The 22,310-nt window shown below is 36.1% G+C and overlaps 1 protein-coding gene across 1 annotated transcript; it reads left to right on the top strand.

Annotated features, from left to right (window-relative positions):
* Positions 1 to 4,564: 4,564 nt before the first annotated feature.
* On the top strand, positions 4,565 to 21,623 carry LOC121736275. Its single transcript, XM_042127371.1, has 4 exons — positions 4,565 to 4,620; positions 17,042 to 17,157; positions 20,248 to 20,481; positions 20,799 to 21,623. Exons 2-4 carry the CDS (start codon positions 17,062 to 17,064, stop codon positions 20,889 to 20,891), a joined length of 423 nt encoding a protein of 140 aa, XP_041983305.1. The 5' UTR covers positions 4,565 to 4,620; positions 17,042 to 17,061; the 3' UTR covers positions 20,892 to 21,623.
* The last annotated feature ends 687 nt before the right edge of the window (positions 21,624 to 22,310 follow it).

Below are 22,310 nucleotides of genomic sequence, written 5' to 3'. Positions count from 1 at the left end.
TATTAGCGAGGTATTAAGAATTAACTTAGCTTCAGCTTAGGAGTCACAATTATTAACCTTATTTCAGTGGTGCTCCCTCTTAAGTTATCTGATTTTCAGTCATTGCAATTTTGTGCTTTCTTCCGCTTTGTAAAGGGGAGGGAAATTGGAATTCTTCCTACTCCTCCTATTTTCTTCTGAGTGATTTCCTTGCGGCCCACAAAACAGTTTTAGCATGTCCCTCGGGCTCCCTGAGATCATATCAAAGGGTTTTCGTGGTTGGATACCGCTGTCGATCCTGGCGACACAAGAGCAGTGCCGTAAATAGCCTTTTTTGCGCCCTGTGCGAGCTTTTATATAACTGCACCTTTCTTTTTTAACCGACTTCCAAAAAGGAGGAGGTTATATGTTCGGCTGTGGATATTTTTTACTACATTGGAAAACATCTCTGGGGCGCAGCGGGAACTTATCGGGAGCAATTCGAAAAATAAGGATCTGTCTGGTCTGGCCATTCTTGCAGCGCCCTCCAGAGTCTACGCCCTGGGCCTGGGCACCGGTGGCACTGCCCTATTTACGGCACTGCACAAGAGATAATGTGGTGTGCCAAAGCCCGTTTTTTAGCAAATATATTTATTATTTAATCGTTACATATACAATAATATGCTTGTGATATCGACATGTAGCGGTCAGTCCGCTCGTTTGCGCGGACGCATATAAATACAGCCTTAAAAGGGATGTACGCTAGGCCGTAAGAAATTTTTCACAAATAATAATAATAATAATAAAACACTTTATTGCTCACAAATACAAAAAATTACACAAAACACAAGCTCAAATTAAAACAGTTATTTAAATATGCGGGCAAAGGCGTTCACAAATGTTGGAAAACTGTAGCTCTGGACATAAACAAAATATGAATAGCAATCGTCATTACGTGCAAGTGAAACGTGCTACTAGCAGCCTTCGCCTGTGGACGATGAATAGCAATCGCTCATTTGTTTGACGAGGAGCTTAAGAGTATAATATTAGTTGCCTTTAGCACTCAGGCTCAGGGCCCCCGCTACCATATGTGCAATGTGTGCAGTGCACACGGGCGCCATCCTGTAGGGGCGCCAAATCGCCATTTTTAGGGGCGCCAAAACCAAAGACCCAAAAAAGGGGCGCTAAAATCCTTTTTTTGCACACAGGCGCCTGTAGCCCTTACGGGGGCCCTGCTCAGGCTCAGCAGTAATGTAAGGAACTCATGTTATACGTTGTAATGAACATTTATACGATATTATGGTCTATTTTTATGGTTTACGCTGATATTGTAATTTAGATTTTTTTACCTAAATAAATAAAAAAATGTCCTTTTAACTTGGCACACCGAGTTTTCCAATTACTTATAAGTTATAACTAATTATAAAAACAATGTGGTAATAAAACTAACATCAGTTGTAAAAAAATAGTAAAAGTATATGCTGTAAATTTTCACAATCTATTTAAAACTATCTTTGCCCAGCAGCGGCAGCAGTGGGACTTAATGTTTCAGTAGAACGAAATCTATGTTACTACACTGTTCGTGACTGCGCTCCTAATATTACACATTTCGAGATAATCGTTCAACAAAGTATCATCGTTTGAACTTCATTAATTACTTAAACAACTACCCAGATTCTTCAATGCAACATCTATGTAGCTTCCTTTCTGGTATTGCGATCGACACAAAATGTAATCTATTGCTAAGTACTCACATACGGTTTTACTCCAAATCGAAAGAAATGACATATTATTTGACACATTTAATTCCATCGAGCCGGCTCGAAGCGAGCCTTTCGTCAGTTTTGGCGGTTCACACGGTGGTTATTGCTCGATTTGGAGTGAAACGATCGAGCAAAACCGTATGTCAGTACTTAGCATAATAAAAACTCTCATAAAATGTCAAACCACGGCTCAACCTTTCAATTTTAGTCTTGAAATATACGTGGTCGTCGTATCGTAAGTCCAGGGAAAGTTTGTATCGTGACAAAATATTTTCGTCACCTAATAATAAGATTAGTAGGGAAGTGATACGAAGTTCACGGGTCATTATTATATTTTGCTGTGTAAAACGGTCTAGATCGACCAAGCAACGAAGACGTATTGGTGTCGGGTTAAGAAAATAGAATCTGGGTACTAGTGGCAGCTCATCAGCTGATCGCGGTACAATATTTTCTCACAGTTAGCGGCGCTATGAGGAAAGTAACAAATGACGGCGCCCGCGCAGTGACGTAAGCAGATGACCACGATGCAGTAATATTGATGCTTGCCGGTGAGCCTGCGCAACTATAATAGTTTTGATACTTGCGGCTGAAGACTCACTGTACTATCTATGTTTTCAATTTCTTTTTTAATTATTTTACAACAAATTTCATATTACAGCGAAAAACGGGGGATTCAATTCATTAATTTAAGTCGTTGAAAATTAAAACAGAAATATATTTTTAAACATTTTCCGTTTGTTGTGAGATAAATAAAATAATTTAACGTTTAAATATCTGACATTTAACAATTAGACTAGTCATTGAAGTTTTTTAGAAAATACATGAATGGCAGGCCTCGAACTCAACAATATTAATATAAATATTATGAGTAAAAAGTGTATCAAGATCTTGTACAATGGCGATTACAAATTGTTTGTGGGAAGAAGTTGCGCCTGCGTCGACCTTGTCCAGCCGTGAGAGCGGCGGCGACGCGGGGTAGTCGTGGACGCGCAGTCATCAATAATGTTCGAACGTTGGCCATAGACAATACAAGTATCAAAGACGCTCTTGAACTATACCCGTAATTAATTAGGTTAAATTGCTAAATATATTAGCCGTGGGACCCATATATCACCGATTTTTGGTTAGCACTAAATAAAATGTCGTATTATGTTGGTATTAAAACACAAAGGACGAAAGAATGAAGAGGTAACAGATAGACAGAAAGACAGATAGACTTTCGCATTTGTAATATCAGTATGGAAGTATGTATTACAACTCTTGACACTCTAATATTTTTCTATAATTTGTTCGTACTATTGTGTCACGTGGTCGGTTAGATTAAAACAATTTAGTATGACATGTTATTGTGAAGTTATGAACTCTTCTCGACCCTAATTTGCTGCGAATTCGTTCCGCCGCTCTTGCCCAAGCAGTGCCAAGCTCCCATGTACCTTACTTACTCCGTATACTCTCTAGCTCAATATGGGCGGTTATAATGCGACCAATTGAAATGTCACCTATTTGCCGCGCATTGAAGAATGGCACATTAATTTGGTAGAGTAGCAATTTCTGTTTACATCTTTGTAGATGTGAACAGAAATTGCTACTCAATCAAATATACATAATATCGTGACACGTATGACAGCTATATCGTGATTGGTGACATATGACTGCAGTTTGACACGTCACACGATGGACCCGAAGGCTACGTAACTGGTGACAAATAGAATTTCAACAACCCTCACTGAATGGATTTCACTTTGGGGAAGCTTTACTTAATAAAGTTTTTTATATCACAAATCTTTGTTTGTAAGACCCTTATATTTTTATTAAAACATTGTGGACGTGTCTTCATCTGTGGCTTTCCTTGGGGAGGAAATTGGAATACACCTCCTATTTTCTTCTGATTTACTACGGGTCCTAAGGCCCAAATTTTTTAAAGTCAGTAATAAGGGTGTATAGTCTTAATGAGAGTTTGTAATGGTCTAAGGGAGGAGAGGTCCAATATCACTGATCTAACGAAGTTACATAAATTCCAAAGAAGTAACCCGCGTGCCAAAAACATCCAAAATTATTGGAGCTTGAAAACGTCCAAGTTATCACAAGCGGCTGTTCCGGTAAGCGCCCAATTTGTGTAGAGTTCTTATTAATTATGTTGTTAGTAATTAAACGTTGTTATGATGTGCTAACTGACGCGGTGGCGGTGCTGCCGGCAGGGCGGTGTCGCACCGCCGTGAGAACTGAGAGCCTGCGGAGAATAATGTGGATACGCTCATTGGATTTTGCACACGATGACTTGACATTGACTTTGTGTGTGATATGTTTTGGTTATTATTATTGGAACACTAGCTAATATATCTTATATTCTAGCCGATAATAAACCGTTTGGACACATACCCTAATTTGATAGATACAAAATGCATTATGTTTTGATTTTTGTATTCCGAGATAAGGAATCTCAGAATATATGAATTAAAAAGGCTAGGAATAAAAGATGAAAGAAGTACGTACCTCTATATGACTATAACTTTATAAATCACAATAATAATATAATGAAATTCTAAATAATAATAATATCATAATATTATAAATAAATCGCACTTACCACATTACAGATAAGGTACAGAAAAAATTTGCAGATGAATTAGGAAAATTACGATATTAAGGAGTAAAGGAGCAGAATTTTTAGGTTTTCGCACTAACTCGGCAGCGTGGGAAATAAGCCATCAAAGTACAAAATGTTACAATTAATAAGTTCAGTGGAATATTTGTACTAATAAAATATGAATGTATAATATTTACCTTGTAAAGCTCGGGGTGTATCCACACAAATCGCGATGTATATATAAACGGGGGAGTGACGCGAGTGTGGTTCAGTCTGTTCGTCGTTCGCGAGCCGTGTGAGTGCGTGGTTCAGGTATGTACTTACTACCTAAGTTTGCAAATTAGACTAAGTAAAACTAGTTCAAAATCAAGGATCAGTGACTTACTTTGGAAAGTTTTAATTAATTTTATTTGATTTTAATAATTAATCGATTACATTATATTTCATTAATATTGAAGTAAGCAATTGTTATAATTGTGTGAAAAATTGTAAAAAATGTGGAATTTATATTTAAATTTTTTTATTTAGTGTTATTAAATTCAAAAATTATTAAGTTCCATAAGTTATCAATAGCTTCAATAAAGCTTTATGTAAAACATATGTTACTAATTTTTAACTGTATTAAAACTTGATTATTTTCAAACAATAAACTTGTCATTGGTTAATTGTATTGTGACAATATGTAGGTAATTATAATGTATAGGTACAGTGTCAGTGCTACTGGTATACGCGCAACGGATGCCTGCCCTGTGCCTTTGTTCTAGACACAAATACGTTATATTTTGGCAAACGGAAATGCACTATATTACTTTATGTACTAGGTATTATTTATAATATGCTAAATTATATGTTCCGTGTGTTGCTGTAAATCTGTTTGTTAATTCACGCTGAAGTTGCTGAAGATAGAATTTGGTATGAGGAACCTTTAAATCCGGAAAATAGGATGGGTTTTACCACGGAAAATGTATAGTTTCTGCTCAGTTATGGAAAATATTTAATACCATGCATCACTGAAAATTACAAGTGTCTGTTGAGTCACACATGAGACCTAGCAATTACTTTCATGTAACATGCAAATAAATGTATCTGAAAAACTCACGCTTCACGAGTTGCTAATTTGCCTTTTTATATAAGAACGGCACGAATGGGCCGGCTCGACCGGAGAAATACCACGTTCTCACAGAAAACCGGCGTGAAACAGCGCTTGCGCTGTGTTTCGCCGAGTGAGTGAGTTTACCGGAGGCCCAATCCCCTAACCTATTCCCTTCCCTCCCCTATTACCCCATTTCCCTCTTAAAAGGCCGGCAACGCACTTGCAGCTCTTCTGATGCTGCGAGTGTCCATGGACGACGGATGTTGCTTTCCATCAGGTGACCCGTTTGCTCGTTTGCCCCCTTATTTCATAAAAAAAAGAAGTAATAATTATTGTTACTCGTTAGTCATTACTAACAAACCAATAATATGATTCAGTTTGAGCTTAGCGGTGACTATTGGCAAAGGGTATTCAAGTTGTTTTGAAACCGCTAAATTTTTTTTCGAAATTTTTGATTTTGAAAATACTCATTACTTCTACCTGACTGTTCCAGAAGAGGACTTACGTTTTTTCAGCTTTTTAAGGTTTAGAACAATCTACGAGATCTCTAACTTGAAAAGGAAGACTTCTTAAGAGGTTCTTAAGATACATTTTAAGGTTATATTTAACTTATTTTATCATTTATGGAAGCACTCAGAAAGTCATTACTTTCTGAGTAATGACTTTCTGAGTGTAAGAGTGTAAGTCATTACTTTCTGAGTAACTACTGTTCTGAGAATGAAACCCAAAGGACCTTGACAATCAAATGTTTCATATTTAAAGTCAAACCATCGTAGCATGAAAATAGGGTCACATGCGACATCCCTAGCTCCAACCCTATTTAGTCTAGACATTTGTCATTGGAAACAAAATTTATTGCAAAATTATACAATTGTTAATTCACCATAAGTATTGTATTATTTTGGGGCATATGACCTCACTAGAGATGTAGATTTGGGGCATCATGTGAATATGTACTGCAGGCATGTTATGTTATGTTCGTGTAGTACTTACGCTTCCTTCCCGGTTTCCTTATTGCGGTCTGTGCATAATACAGTGCCAATTAATTTTTACCAATGAAATTATACAATGAGTTATTGCTTCAAATCAATAAAATGTAATGAATTAACGAGAAGCATAATTTTGTAGTTACCAGGGTCTTCCGTTTAGTTACAATTTGACAACGAAGTTTTACAAATGACAATTGAATGGGTATTCGGCAAGATAATGGCATTTTTATGTCTCTTACCGTTGATCGTTGTGGCAAATCCTTATTTATTTTTGGTTTCCGCTCAAATTAAACTTAATTAAAGGCTCCGATTCCTAAAAGAAAGAGGGGAGGCCTATGCCCAGTAGTGGGACACTGTAATCTAATAATAATAATAATAATGGCTCCGATTATATCTTAACTACAGACACGTTAATTATCTTATTTATGACTATTAATGTAAATCAATTAATATAAGATTGTATGCTCAGTTATTTCTCTTTTCTAAATGTAAAATCACTGTTTGAAATCTTGGCTATTAATTAAATACAACTTATTATTCTAAGAGAATGTCTTAAGAATAACAATTATAATGTTATCTTAGTTTCAATTCTAATAATTTTGTGCAGGTTAGCGGCATCACCTGTTTCTTAATTACTAAGATATAGATCGATTCCCAAGAACAAGGATAAAGCTATACAAAAACATTTAACAATAAATATATTACGGTTGTCCATTCTCAGCTATATTATAATTATTATTTATTATATACTATCATAATTGTTCGAAGTTGATTTTTTTGGTTGTTACTCAAAATATTCAGTATTTCTTAACCCGTTTACTTATGGCAAGTTTTAAGTTATCGGGAGGTGTATATTGCGGGCATACTTATTTATCTTGTGTACCAGGTGGATAGATAAAATTAATTCCCGGCAACATCGTTGCACCCAAAATCGCTTAACTTAGCGCGTAGGAACCATACATTTTTCAAATATCTAGAGCACGCTGCATTATGGCCGGTTTCTGAGAATTTTTGACAGAAATTTATCTATTATCATAGCACTTCTGATTGGCCAACGTTAAAATATTATCCATAAAGGTGCTCCCTCACCGAGAGCATTCGCGTGTAATGTAACATTATAGATTCGACATTGAGCATTACATTACAATACTACCTCCCTGACTGACGAGCATTCGCGTGTAATGTAACATTATAGATTCGACATTGAGTATTACATAGCAAGTTGACTCACTGTCACGTAGCATTCATGTTACAAGTTGTATCAAGATATTACACATTGTATCATTACAAGGTGCACATTGTAATGCTCGCTTGCTGATGTAATGCTCGACTCTGTAACGTTACATTACAAGCGAATGCTCCCAGTGAGGGAGCACCTTTAAGCAACGCTGTTAAATAGTTTAGCTTCTGTCGAAAAATCTAAGAAAATGTATTTAAAAAGCGTTAATGAACATTATAACATAAAAGTATAGATCTTAAGTTCTAATTGGATCTTTACAGAAAGTCCAGAAACATTAACTTAGACATTTATACGAGACATTAAAATAAAAAAACTTGAGAGGTGAAAAGGGACACCCGGATGGAACGAAGTTATAAATAGGAGTCTATTTCTCAATACTAGAGATCGCCAAATGGTCAAAATTCGACCTCAAAAAAATATTATAAGTTTCAAATTTAAACGCTTTTCTATTGTCAAAATATTTACTCCATTATTTTTTAGACATAATTCCTGCGACAGTCTCAGATTAACGTCAAATGATGACAGACTGGTCGTGTATTATTTGTTTAAGTATTAATTAAGATTCAATATTAAAAAAAACTAAACTATCAACGCCCTCTGCAGGCAAAAAAGTGTCGTTTCAACTTTTTCCGTCTGGCCCCCGCAAGACGCAACGTGCGATAAGGAACTTCGTTCCAATATAATACCAATATAATTAGGAAATATTAACAACATATAGGAGTATGGGGTAAGATCGGCAAACCGCATATGTGTCGATGCGGTGACTTCCGGGTGCATTTCTACAGCTGATACACATAGGTGTAGTGTACTGTTACACATTTGAGCAATATCATAATGATGTCAATAATTGACAAGTTACAGTTAATACTTAAGTATAATGGTCCTTATATTGTGGATCGAGCCTTAGTCTTTTAACCCCCGACAAAAAAGAGGGGTGTGATCGTACCATACATTTTATTTGTTGTGATATAAGTTGTAAACTAGTAGTCCAGCACGAATCGGCGCATGAGTATCGTAGTATTCCAACTCAATTTTTTTATACGATCTTTTTCAAATTGCCCTTTGAGAATTAACGAACCTTTAAAAATTCATATCTCTAAAAAAAATTATCTCTAAAAAACAATGTTTGTTTCATAAAGTTAATATACCTAGCGGAATAGAGCAACAATCTCGAGCTGTCAAACGAAACCGAAATTGGTTTTCATCTGTGTGAAAAATATGTGTATGTATAACATGGTTTCTATGAGATCAAATTGTCAACGTGCGGCACGTGCCGACTGGACGTAAAATAAAGAGTGCTGCTGTCATGTATTACACGTCTCTTTTTACCACGCAGTGTTACTGATAGTGACATCTCTCTTGCTCAGGCCTTTGTTTCTATATTCCGCTAGATATATTAACTTTATGGTTTGTTTAAACAATATGGCACCGGGCTGCGCCATGGCAACATGCATTTATATCATCAGTAGCCTTAGCACGGCCACCAGTAGAAATGCGAAAGTATGGACAAACTGTGGAGATAAACCTAATGTAGCGTTCCGATCTTTTTTTGTTCCCAAAAATGCAATTAAAATTCCACTTTATGACAGACTATAGTCCTAAAAATTTAAATAATATCCTACTCTATAACATATACTATAGTCTCTCATAAAGTGGCATTTTGATTTAATTTTTGTCGGTCGCGATAGGCCGCGGTAAAGATCGGAACGGCACCTTTAGTTTATGTCCACAGTTTGTCTATTTCGCATTTCTACTGGTGGCCGTGCTAAGGCTACAGGAGGGCAATTTGAAGAGGATCGTATAAAAAAATTGAGGTGGAATAGTTTCCGTTACTCATGCGCCGACTCGTGCTGGACTATTGGCTAGTAATAGTAGTAGTATTTACATAAGTATCATTTTACAATTTTTATAATAATTATAATCAACATAACTTAAAAATATATACTTGGAAATTAAGCGAAACTTTATACAAGCCAGTCGTTTTGAACTATTATCAACTGAAGCTATTTTTAACCCCCGACAAAAAAGAGGGGTGTTATAAGTTTGACGTGTCTGTCTGTCTGTCTGTCTGTCTGTTTGTCTGTGTGTGTATCTGTCCGTGGCATCGTAGCATCCAAACGGGTGGACCGATTTTGATCTAGTTTTTTTTGTTTGAAAGCTGACATGATCGAGAGTGTTCATAGCTATAATTCATCATCATCAGCCTGCTCAGTCCTGGACAATCAGGGTTTATCTGGTTCATGAAAGGCCATTAGCAACTTGTAGTCGTTTGATAGGTTTTATATTTCCTTCTAGTTCGTGATATTTGTGAATATACAATATACGTATACACATAATATTGGAAAGGTGACCTGGTGCTGCAGCATCACCTGGTAATCAATAGGATATCCAATTCCTCGCCAACTTAGAGCAGAGGTTTCGTGTTTGGGCTCATTTTAATTTCGACAACCAGTAAGATGTAGATAAAGTATAAACAGTAAATATTTACATGCTGCTGCTGCAGCATCACCTGGATTCTATAGGAACCGAGCTTCGTATGAACCCAAAGTGGAGGTTTCATGTTTGGGCTCATATTAACGGCATCATGGAAAAGGACATTGATAGATGGTAATCATGAGAATATGATTCTGTTGATAGGAATTATTCTGCACTATAACCAACACAAGTTTAAAAAGTATGAAATAAAATTAAATTAAGAAATTAAAAAAAACCCCCGCCAAAACAACTTTAAAAAGTAATGAAATAATATTTACTGCCTTTAAGTTCAAATAATTCCTAACTTGTGTAAAGTAATAATTATTTTAGTCCATAATTGTTGTCAAGGTGTGTCGGGGGACCGCTAATGTAGATGTTTAATTTCACTTAACAAGTTTAAGGATCAATTATTCACAGCGATCTGAATCGAGATAGGTAATCAGCGACTTGGCGGTTGTAGGTTGCAGTTTACTTGGCGGTCCCCCGACACACCGTGACAACAATTATGGACTAAAATAATTATTACTTTACACAAGTTAGGAATCATTTGAACTTAGAGGCAGTAAATATTTTTTCATTACTTTTTAAAGTTGTTTTGGCAGGGTTTTTTTTTAATTTTTTTAATTTAATTTTATAGCATGTTTTAAAGACAACAGTCTATCGTAAGTTTTTTGGAATGCTACTTACTAAAGGGTAATCTATAAAGATGTATCCTCTCTTTCTTTATCTACAACTGATTTTTTAACATTTAATTAACAACTTGATCTTATGCGAAATCGAATTCCTAAAAACTTTAATTTTTCTGACCTTTATCTGCGTGACCGTTTCGGTGAAGGGTCGCCGCGGTCAACGAGATGTTCCCATAACCTTGGGATGCTACATCTTAACATAATAATTGTTTGTTCAAATTAATAACAATAACATTACAAAAGGCAGTTAACCCACATAATGTTACCTACATCTAATAACACGGCGCAGGTGGAGGTTGGCAAGAGTTGCGCTAACACTCTACACTCGTCATTAGTGTCACAGGATGAGGATCGCTTCCGAGTTCTCGGCTTATTACATTAAAGCTTAACCAATAGCCAATAGGCCACTTTGATATTAAATTTCACATTTGAATGGTGCAATGAGGATTATTAGCTCCCATTTTAACAGCTTACCCAAAAACACATCCATTCTAATTTCATAAATGCGAAAATGCGAAAGTGCGAAAGTGGGGCTTATACGTGGGAGAGCCATTTTCGGCACGAATGAGCCGGCTTGACTGGAGAAATACCACGTTCTCACAGAAAACCGGCGTGAAAAAGCGCTTGCGCTGTGTTTCTCCGAGTGAGTGAGTTTACCGGAGGCCCAATCCCCTACCCTATTCCCTTTCCTTCCAATCCCTGCCCTCCCCTATTACCCTATTCCCTCTTAAAAGGCCGGCAACGCACATGCAGCTCTTCTGATGCTGCGAGTGTCCATGGGCGACGGATGTTGCTTTCCATCAGGTGACCCGTTTGCTCGTTTGCCCCCTTATTTCATTAAAAAAAAAAACTTTCGAAGCAGAGAAACCGATTTTGTTAAAAAGTGTATACATATTTCATCTTGTAGGTCTAAGCTTTGGCCAACGTCTGTTATGTACCTATAACCGAAATAACGTTGTACTGGAGCAAGTCCTGAATCGAACAAATCGAAGCGTCAAATATAACCCATCTTCGCTCGGTCGGAAGATCATCCTATCATCTCGAGCATATTTCCACAACATATATAATATGACAAAACAACGTTAGCTGGATCACCTAGTACTGATGACATCTCACTAATAACACAAGCTCAATAAAATCCTACAATGTATTGCCAAGACTGGATTATGTAGATACAGATCGCGAGGTGGAAGTGCGACAAAAACGTACAGTTTCCGCGCGTGAGAACCCCGCGCCGCGCCGCACAATCGCTGATCGATTGTTCGCGCCAAAAAACACGCGGACAAACCGACGGAATTATCGTATTGTTACAGAACTATAATTGATAATTGAGCCCTGTTCTCGTAACGCGGATTCGACAGGAAAGTCACACTTAGGCAACTAACCGCCGTATTCAGAGACATGATTAACCTTTTAATGAAGAGTTTGGCAGATAATGTATGGGGCTTATGTCAAAAATTTCAATTAACTAGAGATCGCCCAATGGTCGAAATTCGACCTTAGTTTAAACGACATTACTACCTATATTTTGTAAAAAAATATTGACTTTATCATATTTTCTCTGGTACTCAGCTGATCTCAGACTGGCCGTGTAAGCATTGTCTAATAGTATCTAAGAGTCAATAAAAAAACTATAATCAATTTTCAATTTGTCACCTTGTTGTCAACAGACTTCAACCATAAATAAAATTCGTATGTATAGGCGTGTCACTCAAAAATCTGTCATTTTTCCTAGTGTGTGTGCTGTAGTGTGTGTAATGTTTTATTTTGTTAAAAAAATGTGTGATAAAATCATAATTTCAAAATAATATTAGGTCGATGCACTCCTTCACCATATAAACTATAACTGTGCAAAATTTCATTCACCTACGTTTCCCCATTTTTCGTCAAAAGGGATACAAAGTTTTTGGCTCACGTATTAATACGAGTATATAGATTACATAGTAATGAATGTTCCACTCTGAGTTCGGCAGTAAATGTTGCCAGCCACTTCGTTGTGACGAATTTTGCTCATCAGAAGATATCCGTAAATTTTACCGGGATAAAAATCCTATGTTTTCTCCCGGAATTAATCTATATATATATATATATACAGGGTGTAACAAAAATAAGTGATAATACTTTAGGGTGTGTACGTGTTCCTTGTAGAGAGTTCACTGTGAAAGTAGCAGCGCTGAAAGACCAAAATTTTTTTTCACTTTTGTATGGGGAAACTCGTGACGCTCGGGCCCTTGCCCATACAAAAGTGAAAAAAAATATTCGTCTTTTAGCGCTGCTACTTTCACAGTGAACTCTCTACAAGGAACACGTACGCACCCTAAAGTATTATCACTTATTTTTGTTACACACTGTATATATATATATAAATGAATTTTCAATTTTGTTAGTGCCGCTAAAACTCGAAAACGACTGAATTGGGTATTGGGCTAATTTTAGTCTTAAAATATTTGTAGAAGTCCAGGGAAGGTTTTAAAGTGACACGAAGTTCACCGGGACAGCTAGTTTTTTTAATAAAATTCCATGGGTGACGAGCACTTGATACTTCACGCCTTGTTCAATAAAATCGGAAATTGTAAAAAAAACTATCTATAGTATTCATAATTTATAATATACATACATACATACATAATATATTGAAAAATAACTTTCATTGTTAAAAACTACACGATAGAAGTTATGGGATCCAATAGATAATTACTTTATTCAAGTATAAAGCAATTCAAATATTGTATTAAATATTTTCAACAAAATACGAGTAGTTATTAATAATAATTGTGGGAGTTATGAAGAAGCACTAACGGTAAATCATATGTCTCCACACCGCCATTATCACTCACTTATACCGTGATTTATTGCCATAGCGGAGCACGCGAGATGCCCGCTATGTTGCAAGCGTGGGAACGCGTCACAATGCGCCGCGCCGCGCGGGGTGTTGTAAGGTGTTGAACACTGTTGCCGCTGGGATCGTTTCGATCTATCGCGTGATACGCATCTCCACATTTTGGCGGTTAATCAGCAAATTGGTTTGTTACACCGATGGTTTGTAACACCAATTTGGTGATGAAATATTTTTCGGGCTTAGATTTTATCGGTTTCGTTTCTGGTGTGAAAAAAGCGAGTGGTAACGATCGTTTCTTCAAAAACTTTGAGTAACCATAGCCGATAAATTACACTATGTATGTTATATCTGTACTTAGGTATAATCTTATATATAAAAATGGATTTTCAAATGTGTTAGTCGCGCTAAAACTCGAAAACGGCTGAACGGATTGGGCTGACTTTAGTCTTAAAATATTCGTAGAAGTCCAGGGAAGGTTAAAGTGACACGAAGTTCATCGGGACATCTAGTCTTATATATAAAAATGGATTTTCAAATGTGTTAGTCGCGCTAAAACTCGAAAACGGCTGAACGGATTGGGCTGATTTTAGTCTTAAAATATTTGTAGAAGTCCAGGGAAGGTTAAAGTGACACGAAGTTCATCGGGACAGCTAGTCTTAGGGCTGATTTTAGTCTTAAAATATTGGTAGAAGTCCAGAGAAGGTTTTAAAGTGACACGAAGTTCACTGGGACAGCTAGTGGTTTATAAAATTGTTACTTTTTAATAATAAAAATAAAGTCTTGAACTGACAATAGGAAAAAGCTCCCAAAATCTCGTAGATGCGCTACGAAAACGCGTAGCGCATTCCGTAGTAGGAAGCCATAACATATTAAGTGCTTTTGGCGCTCCCCCTACGGAGATGCCATAATTTACCGTTTTTAGAGTCTTATTAACACATCATTTGAAAGCTACAAAATTATGATAAAAATACAGCAATAATCTTCAGCATATGAACATTCCTTTCTCCGTTATTAATTTCTTATTTTTGTTTATTATGCCCATGATATTAGCTTCCAAAATAATACCAATTTATTTAAATTCAAGCATACATTCAGTATCTCCCTAGTATTTACAAATTACGTTTATTTGAAACACACGCCAATATATCGTCAATTTCATTAACTACATAGTGCATATTCGCCGTTTGAATTTTTTAGGTCAATTTTGAACTACGATAAGTAAAAAAAAAAAATAGGATTTTGGTGCGATCTCGGCAACGCGGCAAATGTATGATCAAGGTCGTTTGCTTAGGGTTTAATTGTACTAATAATAACTTTTCCCTTTGTTAAAACACGGGTAAACCTGTAATCTCCTTTTGTTATGTATGCTTGAATATTCGATTTTTCTGTAGCTGTACAAACGTAATTTATCTGACGTGGAGTGTTGCGCCCGCGCCGGACAGTTTCGATATGTGTATGTGAACAGGTCGAGATAAAAACAATAATTATGATTGTAACAAAAGCCGCCTAATTGCTGTACCATATCGCAACTGTGTGGTGTACAGCGTGTGCGGCTAAAGGGCGTGGGGCCTACTGTAATTAGCCATTATACATGCAAATTGTATTAGTACAAAAAATAAGTAGTATTGATTTCCCTCTCTTATAGTTCCAGGATATTACATGTGATATTTTCCTTTGATCTTGATATTGCTAGCTGATAGAGTCGAAAACTAATAAAATTAATTTTTGATGACTGTCTTTATAGACAGTTGCAAAAAGTCAATAAAAACTTTTCCCATGAAAAATAAATGAAATCATCTTTATTAAAAACATTTGTAGGAGACGCATCTCGAAAAAGGTGGCGTTTTGCACAAGACTACACTGACGGCCGTAACTTTGATTTGGGACTTTTAATTTACATTTCCCCAAGCCAAATTACTACGGGCCAGCATATTAATTGATATGTTTTATGTAATACTAGCTGTTGCACGCGACTTCGTCCGCGTGGACTTTAGTTTATAGCTGTTGTTCCTGACATCGATTGAATAGTTTACGCGCAAATCATAAAAGTATATTGTTCTATAACCGTACATTTTTCCGGGACAAAATATATCTTTTGCTCTTTCCTGGGACTCAAAGTATCTCCATACCAAAATTCATCAAAATCGATTAAATAGTTTACGCGCAAATCATAAAACTATTATGCAGTAACCGTACATTTTCCGGGACAAATATATCCTATGTCCTTCCCCGGGACTCAAAGTATCTCCATACTATATTTCAGCAAAATCGGTCCATCCGTTTACGCGTGATGTCGTAACCAAGGGAAATATGGATTCATTCAGTTCAGTTTATGATTGTACTAGCTGTCCCGGCAAACGTTGTTTTGCCATAAAATTATTTTCCCTATTTTCCTGCTTTTCTCTTGAAGGGTTTTCTGATTTTTTTTCTATAGACCTCACGGAGCCTGAGACCTTTCCAACGAATACAAAACCGTGGAAATCGGTTCGTGCGTTCTGGAGTTATAGCGCCAGGAAGGAAAACCGAAGGAAAATGTCGTGATTCTAGTGTTTCGCCATAAAGCAGGGAGCACAATGGCTCTGGTGGCGGAACCAATAATGGCAATCTTAGGTATTATTTTCGGTTAATAAAAATTTTTCGAAAATTAATGTCTAAAACAAACAAATATAAGTACCTGAACTTTGTAGACATTTTACAAAAAATAAATACACTCCCGGGGGAGGCAACATGTGCGCAATAATCATCAAAACCTATTTTAAAAATGCTTCATAAAAATAAACATAATCAAGAAGAAATAAAATAAGTCTTGTCTTCTAAATTACAAAATTATGAAAATTCCCGGTGACTCTGCTGGTAATTTTCGCCGGTAAATTTGTCATGACCTTCTTCGCCCTTTGACTCCTGCAAGATGACGTCTCGTACTTTATCGTCTAGTCTTGCCGGTTCAGCCAGCTTCCGACGTAGTGTGCGGTGTGGCGGTCCGGCCGACGTTCAAATGTTTCGTATCAGAAATTTCGGACAATGTGCGGCCGGGCTAAAGGTCTCAGCAACCAGGCCATAAGCTCCAAAAAAAAAAATAGTTGTTACACTATTTGACAGGATTGGACAACAAATGTTTGACATGTAATAAACAAATCAGCATCTATTGAAATGATAAAGTATTCATTAATCATTACACATATCGAGTTTTCATTGTTTTTAAGATGTATTCTGCTATTCGGGACGGAAACAAATCCAACAAATCAAAAACCATGGCAATCGGTCCAGCCGTTCTCGAGTTATAAGTGTTGTAACAAACACGACTTTCTTTTATATATATAGATTTTCTCTATAGTTTATTAAATAAATAAATAATAAATTTTTGTTTATATGGATAGTTAGTTTCTTATTTAACTTATTTTGTTTCAGAATAAACAGTTTCCAATAGCATGTCGAGGGCGACGCTGTGTGGTGTGAACGTGGGAGTGGGAGTGGGGGTGGGGGTGGTGGCGATTATGATGGTGCTCCTAGACCGGACGCTGGCGGTGAGTTCAGAAACTATCGTTATATAAAGCTGTATTTTGGGATTTTTTTCAATTTTAATATATTTTATAACGAGAGTTTCCATAAAGGCATAGGCAACCACAAACTCTAACCAGGTTGACAAAAGACCAAACGATTAGATTTTTATAACATAACTAGCGACCCGCCCCGGCGTCGCACGGGTATAAAATACCTATATAGCCACTGAAAAAATGATTAAAATCGATAGCCTATGATCCTTCACGATCACGTGGTCTACTTCTAATTTGTGCCAAATAACATAAAAATTGCTCCAGTAGTTCGCGAGATATGCCCTTTAAAATAATTTCCCAGTTTTTTTTTTCTTCACATTCTTCTATTAGTCTTAGCGTGATAAAATATAGCCTATAGCCTTCCTCAATAAATGAGCTATCTAACACTGAAAGAATTTTTCAAATCGGACCAGTAGTTCCTGAGATTAGCGCGTTCAAGTTAGCCCTTTCAAATAATTTTCCCGGTTTTTTTTTTCAGATTTTCCTCTATTTTTTCGTTCCTAATAGTCTTAGCGTGATAAAATATAGCCTATAGCTTTCCTCGATAAATGGGCTATCTAACACTGAAATAATCATCAAAATCCGTTGCGTAGTTTAAAGATTAAAGGCAGCGACTGATCAAGAGTTCTGACCGCCCTAGGCTAATCATGACGACGCGCCACCGCTAGGTGTAATACAGATGGCCTAAAAAGTAGTACTAACTAGTAACGGAGTCAAGTAGTAGTGTGAAAATTTTGACATGGTATAATATTAATAATATTATAAAGCGGAAGAGTTTGTTTTTTTGAACGGGCTAATCTCAGGAACTACTGTTCCGATTTGAAAAATTATTTTAGTGTTAGATAGCCCATTTATCGAGAAAGCCTATAGGCTACATTTTATCAGGCTAAGACTAATAAGAGCGAAGAAATAGAGGAAAATGTGGAAAAAACGGGGGAAATTACTTATTCTCTTTCTCCTAAGAATATATACTTAGCTATAACATGAAGAATAGACCACGTAAAGGGACATAGGCTATTTTATTGATAGAGTCGGGGACTCTCAAGCGCATTTAATTTTAATGTTTTGTCTCTGTCTAATTGAAATATGTAGGGTAGATGTAATGATGCTAGATAAGTGCATGCGAAGACATCGTGTCTTCGCATGCACTTATCTAGCATCATTCAGCGCCCCCCCCGATCCTCGCGCCCTAGGCTGCAGCCTAATTAACCTGTTAATCAGGCCCTGATTAAAGGGAACAAAGGGACATGAGGGAAAAAAAGCGACTTTGTTTGATTTACATATTAGGTACCATACTACTAAGTATGGTACCTAATATGCTGGTAAAAAATATAGCTACTTAGCTAACTTGGCTTATGTTCGGATTAAATTGTACCTAAGCATGATAAATCTCACTGTTATTTTTTCATGTAGGTTAATAATTTATATTCATTCTTATTCTAACTTTCTTAGAAAATATTTTTTATTTATTTTTTATATCTTAAATGAAACATTGCTTAGTTACAAATAGCTGAACTGTTACTGCGGGCAAACACATAATGTAATGTTTCAATTTTCGTCAGTCGTGACACTTTTGTCTGTGGTAATTTGAAAGATTATCTAAATGTAAGTGAACAGAATGGAGCAACTTCAGCACAATTTCATTGCAATTAAACTTACATAAATTAACTTACAATCTTCCTTTTGAGACTTGCTCTTTGTTACTCATGTTGCCTAACTTTTTTACCCAGTTGTACCAGAAAATTTGGTATCTCTAGATTTTAGACTTTATCGGTCTTACCACAAAATATTAAACATCTATTGAACAGTTGTTTTGAGACCATTTTGTACTGATTTTTTCTCTAATCAACTGTTCAACGGGTGTTTAAATATTTTGTAGTAAGACCGCTATAAGGGTCTACTGTCTAGACCACAGGTCTAGACTCCAGAGCTTAAACGACTGGCCACAATTTACATTACTTCTTTTTGATGATTGTTTTTTTGTGATCTAAAATTTTTAGCAATCTTTTATAACATGATAATAATATTGAAGACTTCAAAAATCGGGGAAAATAAAAGACGTAAAGAAATAACTTTTATTATACAGTAGTAAGTAACAAGTCATTAAAATGTATTTAACTGGACGTTAATTATAATAATAACTCGTAATGTTGTAATAATTGTTTAGGAAAATGTCTTTCTTGGATTGATAGCGAGTAAAAAACTTCACCTATTGTTTTATTGGCATACTTAGCTGACAAGTGTAATGGTAGGATTGTATAATTGGTTATTTATTCATTTTATTACATTAATCTTGACTCAATAAGCCAATTAATGTATAGTGAATAAATTCTATTAATAAATGATTGTGTTAAGAACAACTGTTCGTTGTAGTTTATGACATGCTCTTAATGTGTGTTGCAGTAGGCTTAGGTTAAGGCTTAGGCTAAGAAAGGATGTTGATCAATCCCTATTTTAACCCCCAAGGGGTTAAAATAGGGGATGAAAGTTAGTATATAACAATACTTCTTAATGCGAGTGAAGCCACGGGCAAAAGCTAGTTATGTTGTATAAAGTTAAAACAGTAGCAACCTAAATGTAATATTAGCTACTTATTATGAACATACTATAAGAGATTTAAAAACGAGAAATTAATATTTTCTGTATGCTTCTAATCCATCCTTCTTTAGTCCTGATACTTGATCTAAGTTACACATTCAGAAGAAAAAAGACGGGTTGCACTCCGGGAGTGCCGGCAGAAGTGAAAACTTGTTTATTAACGTTGTGCATTGTTTTTTTAACCCATCTTTTTATGAAAATCGATTTTTAAAAAAATCGATTTTTTTAATTAATCGAAAACAATCGATGAAAAAATATCGACAATAAAAAAAAAAACAATCGATTGTTCGATTAATCAATTTCGATGTTACAACACTACTCTCCAACCGTCTTACGGTTTTTCGATCAGCACGAGAATCTGACGCGAGTTTCATAGTTTTTACCCTTCCCACAAAAGTGATCAACGCCACTAAATAAGTTTTCACTTCAAAAATTAACGTCTTATTAAACGTACTATTCCAGTCCCTAGACGGCTACATCCCGGGCCAGGACTACCCCGCGTACGAGGAAGTGCCTCAAGGCCTGGGCTTCACCTGCGACGACAAGATACCGGGCTACTACGCGGACCCCAGCACGCGGTGCCAGGTCTGGCACTGGTGCGTGCCCACGCTCGGTGGCAACACCATCTACTCCTTCATCTGCGCGCCTGGTACCGTCTTCGACCAGCGGACTAGAGTCTGCGACTACTTCTACAAGGTATGTTTCCCATACTGGTTTCCGTTACGGTTAGTCTTACAAAGGCCTAGGAAAATACGGCGTGACGAGCTGGAGGCTTACCAGCCAAGCTGACCAGCGGTGGTGCAGGTGCAAGCACGATAGAAGACTTTTAGGGAGCCCTTTTTCCGAGCAGTGAGAGTGAGCAGTGTTGGCTAAATAAATCAGTATTTGCTCTTTACAGGAGCACTATTTTTTTATCCTGTAACCCACCGAAAAGCATGACGGGCAGCAGTGGCGAGAAATATTGCAGTCAATTAGGTATAATAGTAATTTAATTGTTCTACTAATATTTGCAGGTGGACTGCCCCAGCTCGGAAGCTTTCTACGGCATCAACGAGGACCTGTACAAGGACGAGGCCGGCAACTACATCGCCGGGAAAAAGAAGTAGTTATTGTCTATATTGGTTCAGCAAAACGTAGAACGCCAGTAAAGTATGCAGAAAATGGCAATATTCTTAGTGCCTGGCTTAATAAAATAGCACTGCAGTTTAGTTGAAAAATTTGATCGCCTGTTGATATTGAATAGCAACAAAGTTTTTCTGCAATTGCTTCATATATTTTTATCATCCAGGCGTCTTAATCATTATTGCCATTTCTTGATACATACCTTTATAACGCAGCTGGTAGGATGTATGGTTGCCATTAGTAAATGTGTGATAAATATTACTTGCATGAAAATAATTTTTGGTTGAAATGTAAGTTTATAATTAATTTAATATGTTTTTGTATAAAAAGCAAGATCACAATTAGTTTATTATATTTAGACAGGCATTTAGTTTAATTGTTATTTGGACTTACGATATTTCTTTTATAGTCTTAAAAAATCTGTCACAATGACATATCTTTTTACTCAGTTTACATAAAATACATACAGCCTTTAAACGAAAATAAATTTGTAAGATAATTTCCAGGATTACGAAATAAAATGAATTGTGCCTAAACATTTGAATTGGAAATTTATTATAGCTTAGATATAGATAAAGATAATATTAGTACTTAGAAGTAACTTTACGCCATGGATGTAAGTCTAATTATGTCTATGGAATAGCCATACTTGTGATTTATAAAGTTACCAATTAAATATCGCACCTACAATAAGTTTTTTACTTTGTAACAAATAAATAAAAGTAATTCTAAAATTAGTTTTTATTTGTTGTTATATTTTAGCAAAATTATATCAATATTTTCTGTCATTATTAATCATTTATCGTGCATATATTACATATCAAATTTTAAATATTCAAAGCACTATATTTCATGTTAATATTATATCTTTTTTATCGTATTCATATTTCTATATCTTCTTATACCTACCAATCTTTCTCTATCGTTATATTGTATGTATTTGTATCATAATCATGTCATATTTATATATTTCAGGGATGACACAATTGCAAACTCAAAGTTTAACGAAAGGAGACAGGAGGCGAGACGCAAGCGACACAACAACAACACACAGAGTATCCCTAACCAGACTAGACAGAGTAGACAAAACAGAGGCAACATCAGACATAGTCGACAGAGTAGACTAAACTAGAGGCTATGCATAAATTAGGGCCTACTTGCGCCAGTATAGATGATACACTTCTTTTATTCTTCATACTATTTATTAAAGATAAAGTTTTATAATACAATTTCAAAAATAAAATAGCAACTACCCGGACTGGCGCAAGAGAGCCTTATACTAATATTTTTAACATAGCCTTCACCACCTTTTTACAATTTTACAAAAACTTAAAAAGTTACATAATGCCATGGAACTCAACAAAGAGTTCAAACTTCTGTGATAGTCTGAGGCTATATATTTT

Source organism: Aricia agestis, chromosome 2 (genome assembly GCF_905147365.1).
Source record: "Aricia agestis chromosome 2, ilAriAges1.1, whole genome shotgun sequence".
NCBI lineage: Eukaryota > Metazoa > Arthropoda > Insecta > Lepidoptera > Lycaenidae > Aricia > Aricia agestis.
Note: the sequence above shows the minus strand (reverse complement) of the source record. Positions and strands in the feature narration are given on the sequence as shown.